The sequence below is a fragment of the Hypomesus nipponensis genome, chromosome 26 (genome assembly GCF_054491055.1).
Source record: "Hypomesus nipponensis isolate SF chromosome 26, ASM5449105v1, whole genome shotgun sequence".
Lineage (NCBI taxonomy): Eukaryota > Metazoa > Chordata > Actinopteri > Osmeriformes > Osmeridae > Hypomesus > Hypomesus nipponensis.
In genome coordinates, this window is record NC_140386.1 from 7,482,060 (window position 1) to 7,491,416 (window position 9,357).

The window sequence follows — 9,357 nt, forward strand, 5'->3', positions numbered from 1 at the left end:
GCTTTTATCGACTAGACTAGACTGAGTCTAGATCCTTGTGACTGACTGGAGGGGAAAGGCAGAGAGAGAGAGGGGGGGGGGGGAGGAGAGAGAGAGAGAGAGAGAGAGAGAGAGAGGGAGAGGGGAGGGGAGGAGAGAGAGCTGTGGTCTCCTGGTCAATAGCAGTGGCTTGTTAATCTCACATCAAAGTTTTCATCGCAAATTCTTCCCCGCAGTGGTCCTGCACTGCCAGTTTACTGGTCTTAAATAGGCAACTTTTATGAGAGCCCCCGCTGCTCTATTCAGATGATGTGGTTGGAATTGAACCAGTGTCCTGTCCCACTCGAGGCAGCGGACTAAGCAGATTGTGTATGACTGTTATAAAATGTGTATTGTCTTAAAAAGAGAAGTAGCTCAAGACAAAAGTACCGCATTTATGGTAGAACTGTGATTGATTTTGTCGAGTGTTTGTCATGTCTATAAATAACGTTAAAACCCCACTGGATTGTATCTGTAAATATCCTAAAATGTTTTGGGAAGTTTTGATTAGGCCTATGAAGGATAGAAAGTCGGCTGCACAGTTGTTACATGAACTAGTTAAATTTAAAAACATAGAACCTTAATAAATTCGTAAAAATAAGTAGAATAGGAATAAGATAAGAATATTGGAAATGTGAAATCATTGGATCGAATTAATTGTCTTTACGTTTGTATTTTGTCTTACGCGAGTGTTTTTTTCAACCTGTATTGTTTTATCAAGACGCTGCAGAGCTCTTGAATTGTATTTGATGCCCGTGAGAAGTCCCACCTCTAAATAGTTCTGGTTGGTTAGATACGAGCAGCTTAAACTTCAGACCACCTGATTGGATGAGAAAGCTTTCTGTTTTGGTCGCATGCCAGCAGCCGTCTGGAAGGGGAGGGGTACCGTCTGGCTTCCGGTTATAGGCTGAAGTTGACACACAATGAAGAGCTGGGAACAACCTCGCGAAACGCTGCTGTAAATAAATAGAACAATCACTGAAGCCAGAGAATCATGGAGAATCAGGTAATGTGACTTTTGTGTCCCCCTGCGCTTTATAAACGTTCCTCCGAAAAATGCTCGAGGGCTGCGCCCGGGACAGGAATGAATGCCCTGTGCTCGTGAAAAAATCCTGCTAATCGAACTCATAGTTGGTTGGCTCACGGAGCTGTGCTGCTCGCTAGCAGCCACACACACGCACAGGCATAGGCACAGTACATCGGTATTCAGATATAGCGAGCTGGCTAACCTAGCTAGCCTCATTCAGCAGTGCACAGCTAACTGGTTAGCCACACTGTCGGGCACACAAAGGGATTTTCACCTGGTGCTATTTTTTGGCCCTGTAGCCATGTTGAAAGGCACTAGCACTGCATATCGTAACCTGGTTACAACCATTTTTAACACTCGCTACATGCATGGGTTTAAGGATCTCGGCCCTTCGCTTGCTAGCTGGCTAGCAACTTAGCCGAAGCGGCTAAGGCGCCGGTGGAAAGGATTGCCTTCTTCAGGTTTGGGGTGGAGGGAGGAGGGGTGTGTACCTTAAAGGCGAGTAATTGGGATCGAGGGGTTGAATCAATATCAAATGACATTTTAAACCACCGCCTGTTCAGCACTCATGATGATAATAATTGGAAACAAGTCCAACTTGTAGCTAGAGATTAAATAGTGTCTTAGTTTCCAAATCGTATGTTTGCAACTTTGACAAAAGCCGCGTTAAACTGTTCGGAATTGATAATCGAATTGTCAAATGAGCTCACAACTTATCACGTGTGATGAACAGTGGAATTTCCACCCCGACTTCAAGAAAGAAGACTCATTCCGTCACACGCATGTTAACCATGAAGAAAAGGTCAACTCATGACAAGCTACTCGCAAATGCTCTTCTTATCTGATAAACATAGGCCTGCACTACTTGACATTTTGGTAAGCTTTGTACGGGCGGCATTCATTCGGAAATATTGTTGAGAATCTGTCATTGGACTGGGAGAACGTTGGTAGAAAGCTGCCCACTATTACAGCAGAAAATGCCGACCGTAGAACTTCATTGCTTTCGTACTAATATGGCATTATGGTTCACTGTTACATGAGATGGACATGTTATCATTTCCTGATTTATACTCCCAATATCAAACCATGTCCTGTGAAGTGAGTGCGACTTTGTGACTGGTCTACTTTGAGGAACAGACCTCCAGTGTCGACTGTGGGGGTGTAGTTGGCCAACATTTTGTCTCTTCTTTAGTGTCTGTCTTCAAAGGAGAGTTTCAGTTGATTTTGCCCCCCTTTGTGGGGATTAGTTTGGTCATGATGGTTGTTAGACTATTCCCATGGCGCATGGTGGTGCCGTGTTTCTTAAAGGTGGGACATCTGCCAAGGGATGAACAAAACTGCAACGGCTTCTGTCTTTTTTTTTATTGATGTGCCTTATTGTTACTGGAAAGTAAACGTAATGATATCAGTAATATCAAATCCGAGAATGGTGGTATGTTGGTTATGGTGTTGTGTCTGTGCAATGAGTAGTTATTTGGGGTAGTGTTGTCTGGGTTCTATAGAGTAGTGTGAGGGTTCTAGAGAGTAGTGTGTGGGTTCTATGGAGTAGGGCTGCTTGTGCTCTGGAGGCAGTGTTAGAGGGTTCTGGGTGGCTGCTTGGCGGGTTTTGGGGGGTGGAGGCTGGGGGGGGGGGGCTGCAGGCTGGCTGAGGGTGTGGTAGGGCCTGGAGTTAAAGGGCATTGCCGCCACAGAATGACCGGGCAAGACGCCAGGAAGAGGAGGGGGCCTCTCTGTCTGTTTTTGAGAGAGAGAGAGAGGGGGGGGGGAGAGAGAGAGAGAGAGGGGGGGCCTTAGAGTGTCAGACCAGCTCATCTCAATCCTGTCTCCTAATCCCCCCCGCCCAGTTCCAGCTCATGGGCAGCACAGAGTAGGAGCCAAATCTCTGCATTCTTCGTTCCCGGGCATAAAGTGCGTTCTGTGCACGTCCGTCCGTCCCTCTACCAACCCCGGTGTTTACCAAGGAGTCGTCCCCATTTTAGTATGACCTCTGTCCTGTTGTGCAGGTTTGGTGTATGTGTGGTAGTCCTGGTTCAGTCAGGTGTGTAGCCGGTGGCCAGGGGGGGTTATTTAACACACATATTGAGTGTTTAGTCGTTGCTGTGGACAGTATTACCCAGTAACCAAAGGTTACCCCCTGTGTGCGGCTGTAGTGCACCGTGCAGGTGAAGCTGGAGCTGGGACACCGAGCCCTCCTCAGGAAGAAGGTAACCTCGGAGGGGTTCACCCACGACTGGATGGTGTTCGTCCGGGGGCCCGAGACGGGAGACATCCAGCACTTCGTGGAGAAGGTGGTCTTCAGGCTCCACGAAAGCTTCCCCAAACCCAAGAGAGGTGAGCGCTCTGCGGCGGAAGACCGCTTTTGAGCACAGTGCCCCCCCCCCCCCCGTTGTCGCGGCGTCCCTCCCGCCTGTCGCTGTACTGATGGCCGTCTGTGTGTGTGTTCTCTGTGCAGTGTGCAAGGAGCCCCCTTACAAAGTCGAGGAGTCGGGCTACGCCGGGTTCCTCATGCCTATCGAGGTCTACTTCAAGAACAAGGTAACCTCTCCTCATGTTGTGCTGTCCCGTTTCAACACTCGCTTCAGTGGCTCGTGGGGGGGGGCTGGCGAAGGCTCTGCCGTCGAGGTGTACTTTTAAGAAGGAGGTAAGTGTTGCGGAACAGCTTCTTCGTCAGACGAGCCCTGCCCCCTCAAGGAGCCGTGGCTCCCTCAGGACATGGGGCAGGGTCACATGGCCCTCCTTCCCTGGAGAGAGTTGATACCCGCACTGCCTCAGCCTGGTTGTTTACTCCGCGCGGCGAGCCAGGAAAGAGAGACGGCTGCCGCGAGCGGGAGTTTTTCGACGGGGGCTGTTTGCCGGTGGTGTGGGGGGCTGTTGCCGGGGGGCTCTGGCGGGGGGAGGGCCTCCCCCCCCTCTCTGGGATCAGCCCTGTACCATGCCGCCGCATGAGACACCTGAGATGAGAGCTTTAATAACCAGGGCAAGGTTCCAGGCAAGAAGGAAGGGGGGGGGAGATCCCAGCATATTTCTTATTTCCATCTTCCCTTTATGGGTGTGCAGGTGTGGAGCGTCTCCCTGGAGCAGGAGGCACAGGCTCTGCTTCAGGCTCCTAATCCCCTGTTGGACAGTTAAAAGGACATCAAATTGATGTTCTATTTGTGCTTTGACCTTCCGACCCCCCGGCCTCACTGTGGAGTTACGGAAGGAGAGGAGACACGTTTTCTATCTGTTCACCACATAGCCGTGGCTTTCGCGCGCTCGCTCGCGTGCGTGCGTGTGCGTGTGTGTGTGGAAGCCTTTTCCCCCAGTATGGAATTTTTTGTGCTTATTTGTGTGTGCGTGTGTGTGTGTCTGTGAAAGGTGTGTCTGTGTGTGTGTGTACACATCCTCCAGGTATGCTGGTTATTGACTAGGCAGTGGGTAGAGGCAGTACTGTTATCTGATAGGCTGATACCAGTAGACGGCTCACGGAGCTTGTGAAACCCTTTCCAGGAGGAGCCAAAGAAGGTCTGCTTCAACTACGACCTCTTCCTGAACCTGGAGGGCAACCCGCCGGTCAACCACCTGCGCTGCGAGAAGCTCACCTTCAACAACCCCACCCGAGAGTTCAGGAGGAAGCTGGTCAAGGCTGGAGGGGTGAGAGTTTGGAACGGGGGTCGAGGATGGGGAGGAAGGAGGGGGCGCTGAGAGTTTGGTTATGGGAAAGGATTAGCCGTCTGCTGGTTTTGCATCGTCTGTTTTTGCAAGTCTATTTTCGTGTCTCCCTTTCTCTCCCTCTCTCTGAAGTTAGTTCTTTCTGTTTGTTGACATTCTGTCGTACCCCCCCCCCCCCCCCCCCCCCGCGTTCCTCTCTAGGTGATGGTGGTCCCAGAGGGGGCGGAAGCCATCTCCAGGCCCAGCCCAGACTACCCCATCCTCCCCACAATCCCCCTCTCCGCCTTCTCCGACCCCAAGAAGATCAAGACCTCCTCCCATGGATCCAAGGTTAGACCAGTCCGCTCCCTGTCTCTCGTCTACACCTCTTATCCACCCCATTCGCAACATGACGATTCCCATAGAGTTCATTTACAGTTTTTCCTCAACAACATAAATACAAGACTGTAGATACATGGGTAGAATGACAAAGACCCAGTAAAAAAGCAGCAGGTGTGTCTCTCCCCCCAGCAGGAGCCCAGTAAGGAGGGCAGCGGGGGCAGCAGTAAGGCCCCCAAGCCCCACAAGCTGACCAAGGAGCACCGGGAGAGGCCTCGCAAGGACTCCGAGAGCAAGGCCACGTCCAAGGGCGACAGCGACCGCGACGGCGGGGGAGGAGGCGGCGGCGGCGGCGGAGGAAGCGGCGGCAGCAGCAAGAGCGCCCGAGAGCCCTCCTCTTCGTCGTCGTCCTCCTCCTCCTCCAAGAAGCCCGCCGAGCTCAAGGTCAAGGAAGAGGGCAAGGTCGGGCCCAAGGCCGCCTTCAAGGAGCCCAAGCTCACCCTGAAGGAGGGCATGTCCCCCAAGGGCGGGGGGGGCGGCGGGGGCGGCGGAGGAGGGGGCCCCCCCCCGCCGGAGTCCAAAGCCCCCGGCAAGCGGCCCTCCACGGTGGAGTCCCCCAAGCCCAGCACCAAGAAGCCCAAGAAGGGCAGCTCCGAGGGGCCCAAGGGGGCCCCCCCCCGGGTCTCCTCCTCGTCGGTGGCTGCTGCCCCCTATTCGGAGAAGAAGCCCCCCAAGGAGAAGGGCCGCTGGCCCAAGAACAAGGCCGACTCCCAGGAGCCCAAGGAGCCCAAGAAGCCGCCTGAGTCTGACGAGTCGAACTCGGAGGACGAAGCCTCGTCTAAATCAGAGGTGAGGACGAGACGCTGGCCTCACTGGGCCTCTCCCCTGGGCGGAGCCAAGCAATGACACACCGCTGAACTGTGTTTCTCCCTCTCTCTCTTTCTCTTGTTCTTTCTCGGTGTCTCTCTCTCGCTCCTGCAGCAGTCGGCCCCCTCCAGTCCCTCTAACTCCAGCTCCAGCTCGGACTCCAGCTCGGACTCGGACTTTGAGCCGGGCCAAAAGCAAGGCCAAGGTAGGCCCCGCCCACCAGGCCCTGTGTCTGGATGCTGCTGTGTTCCAGGGCTTCACACATGATGACCCTCTCCCCTCCTCCCCCTCCCTCTCTCCCCTCCTCCCCCTTTCCCCTCCTCCCTCTCTCCCCTCCTCCCTCCCTCTCTCTCCTCCCCCTCTCTCTCTCCCTCCCCTCTCTCTCTCTCTCCCCCCCCTCTCTCTCTCTCTCTCTCTCCTCCCCCTCTCTCTCTCTCTGTCTCTCTGTCTCTCTCTCTCTCCCCCTCTCCCCTCCCCCAGGGCCCCTCAGGTCCATGGTGGAGGACCTGCAGTCGGAGGAGTCCGACGACGACGACAGCAGCTCGGAGGACGGCACGCCCGTCAAAACCAACCCGGCCAATCGCGACTCTCGGTGAGAGAGAGCGTGAGCTCAGCAGCGGCTGATGATGTCACTGTCGATTCTCTCGTGTTCGGTCTGCTCTGAAACCTCAGAGGATCGAAACTGTGATAGAAACTTCGAAAAGAAACCTTTTTAGATATTTAGTTATTGAAAATGCACACAGACACACACACGTACACGTGAAACTTGTATATGATTGTTGAGGTTACACACTCACCCACGGCAACTCAAATGGATGTTGAAAATCCCCAGTGTGGTGTGTCTGAGAGAGTAACCGCTCCCCTCCCTGGTCAGGCTCAGCTTGGACAGCGAGAGCGACAGCAGCGACGGCTCTCACCGTCCCAGTCGAGACCCCGCCCCCCCCCCGCCCAAACACAGCTCCTCCAATAACAAGGTGAGGCTCCCCGATTGGACGCTCCACCTGTCCGTCGCAGACTTTGGCCAGCTCCAGTTAATTGTCGACGGCGACTCCAGAGCCGAATGAGCAAACATGACTGCACTTCCTGTCTGACCTTTCTTTCCTCCTCCTCCCTCTTTCCCTCCACTCATCTGTCCGTTCCCTGCAGGTGTCGGGCAGAAAGAGTCCTGACATCTGTCGTCCGGAGAAGGTGTTGAAGAAGGGATACGACAAGGTAGGAAGGGTAAATCAAAGCTTCTTTTCTTCGCATCTCACACACCATGACCCAACACCTCAGCGTGTGCTCTCTACCAGGTTCTCTACTAACACTCTCTCTCTCTGTGTTTGTCTCTGTCTCTCTCTCTCTCTCCCCCTCTCTCTCTCTCTCTCTCTCTGTCTCTGTCCCTCTCTGTCTCTGTACCGCTCTGTCTCTCTCTCTCTCTGTCTCTCTCCCTCTCTGTCTCTCTCCCTCTCTGTCTCTCTCCCTCTCCAGGCCTACACAGAGGAGCTGGTGGACCTCCATCGCAGGCTGATGGCTTTGAGAGAGCGCAACGTACTGCAGCAGGTGGGTGTGCATTTGTGTGTGCGCGTGTGTGTGTGTGTGTGGTGTGCACTTACGGAGATGTAGCGCAGGTCGCCCTGGGGGCTAAAGCTCTTTTGACAAAGCGCTAGTAACCCCTCGGCCCCCCCTTCACCCCCCCCCCCCCCCCCTTCATCCAATCAGATCGTCAACCTGATCGAGGAGACGGGCCACTTCAACGTCACCAACACCACCTTCGACTTCGACCTGTTCTCCCTGGACGAGTCGACCGTTCGCAAACTACAGAGCTACCTGGAGGCCACGGCCACGTGACGGCTGGGCGGCGCCGGGCTGCGGGGGCCTCCACCCCCCCTCCCCCCGCCTCCACCCCCCCACCTCCCCCCCGCCCCGCCACCCACCAGACTGGGCTGGACCAGAGAGCAGCCACACGTGCACATTCACACGCTCACACCAGACTGTGCTGAACCAGAGAGCTAACGCACACACACACACACACACACCAAACCTGACAGGCGATGTGGAAGAACCGGCGAAACTGAAGAGACACCACACACACACACACACACTCTGACACACCAAATCAGAGCAGTCGCTGTGGAGGACCAAGCGAGGAGGAGGAGGAGGAAGGGGAGGACTGGATTAAAGACACAGCAATGCAGAGGGGCATGAGAGCAGCTGTTCCTTTGCCTGGACTAGACTAGACTAGCCTGTACTGTACTAGGCTGGGCAGTTCTGTACTAGACTGGTCTGTACTGTACTCTGCTGTACTGTACTAGACTGGGCAGTACTGTACTAGACTGGTCTGTACTAGACTGGTCTGTACTGTACTGTACTCTGCTGTACTGTACTAGACTGGTCTGTACTGTACTCTGCTGTACTGTACTAGACTGGTCTGTACTAGACTGGTCTGTACTGTACTGTACTCTGCTGTACTGAACTAGACTGGTCTGTACTGTACTCTGCTGTACTGTACTAGACTGGTCTGTACTGTATTGTACTCTGCTGTACTGAACTAGACTGGTCTGTACTGTACTGTACTCTGCTGTACTGTACTAGACTGGTCTGTACTAGGCTGGGCAGTACTGTACTAGACTGGTCTGTACTGTACTAGACTGGTATGTACTGTACTAGACTGGCCTGTACTGTACTAGACTGGCCTGTACTAGGCTGGGCAGTACTGTACTAGACTGGCCTGTACTGTACTAGACTGTACTGTATTGCTCTTGGCTAGACTGTACTATTTTTGCCTGTACTGCACCAGGCTGTGCTGCAACAGGCTGGGCTGTGCTGTACTAGGCTGTGCTGTACTAGGCTGTGCTGCACCAGGCTGTGCTGCACCAGGCTGTGCTGCAACAGGCTGGGCTGGGCTGCATTAGGCTGTGCTGCACCAGGCTGGGCTGTGCTGCACCAGGCTGTGCTGCACCAGGCTGGGCTGTACTAGGCTGTGCTGCACCAGGCTGTGCTGCAACAGGCTGGGCTGGGCTGCACCAGGCTGTGCTGCAACAGGCTGTGCTGTGCTGCACCAGGCTGGGCTGGGCTGCATTCGGCTGTGCTGCCTTAGGCTGTGCTGGGCTGCATTAGGCTGTGCTGCACCAGGCTGGGCTGAGAGGACAGGCTTGGGTGCTGGTGTGTCTAGTCTGCCTGGGGATGTATTCTATATGTTTCTGGTTTTGAGCCTGTCTGTAGTACTGTGGAATGTGACCGCTCTCCCCCCCCCACCCCCCCTCCCCCCCTCCCTCCCTCACCCACTCCAGCCTTTGCAAACCCAACATGCTCCTCCCTCCCCCACACTTGCACTCCCTTACTCAGCACAACACTCCTCCCTCCCTCCTTCCCTTCCTCTGCTCTCAGCTGGAGTTCATTTCTCTGTCGGCATATTCCTTTTCTTGTGTGTGTGTGTGTGTGTGTGTGGCTGAGATGATGCCTGTGTGGTTAGTAACTTTTTCAGTGTTCCTGAG

At 54.3% G+C, this 9,357-nt stretch overlaps 1 protein-coding gene across 3 annotated transcripts; it reads left to right on the plus strand.

The window, feature by feature from the left end:
- The first annotated feature begins 913 nt into the window (after nucleotides 1-913).
- mllt1a (MLLT1 super elongation complex subunit a) lies at nucleotides 914-7,733 on the plus strand. Of its 3 annotated transcripts, none has more exons than XM_084692842.1 (12): nucleotides 914-1,024; nucleotides 3,196-3,376; nucleotides 3,498-3,580; nucleotides 4,535-4,678; nucleotides 4,898-5,026; nucleotides 5,207-5,863; nucleotides 5,996-6,086; nucleotides 6,362-6,473; nucleotides 6,756-6,855; nucleotides 7,028-7,102; nucleotides 7,352-7,423; nucleotides 7,583-7,733. In XM_084692842.1, the coding sequence occupies exons 1-12, from the start codon at nucleotides 1,013-1,015 to the stop codon at nucleotides 7,709-7,711; spliced, it is 1,785 nt and encodes a 594-aa protein (XP_084548968.1). In that variant the 5' UTR covers nucleotides 914-1,012; the 3' UTR covers nucleotides 7,712-7,733. The 3 variants fall into 3 exon arrangements, with proteins under 3 accessions (XP_084548968.1, XP_084548970.1, XP_084548969.1); XM_084692844.1 differs by having other exon boundaries at nucleotides 7,028-7,093; XM_084692843.1 differs by having other exon boundaries at nucleotides 5,210-5,863.
- Nucleotides 7,734-9,357: the final 1,624 nt, after the last annotated feature.

What these genes read in the sequence shown, in the direction of transcription:
- mllt1a (XM_084692842.1), top strand. An exon ending in CTTCCCCAAACCCAAGAGAG is followed by an intron (nt 3,377 to 3,497) that starts GTGAGCGCTCTG and finishes TTCTCTGTGCAG; the next exon opens with TGTGCAAGGAGCCCCCTTAC. An exon ending in AGCTGGTCAAGGCTGGAGGG is followed by an intron (nt 4,679 to 4,897) that starts GTGAGAGTTTGG and finishes GTTCCTCTCTAG; the next exon opens with GTGATGGTGGTCCCAGAGGG.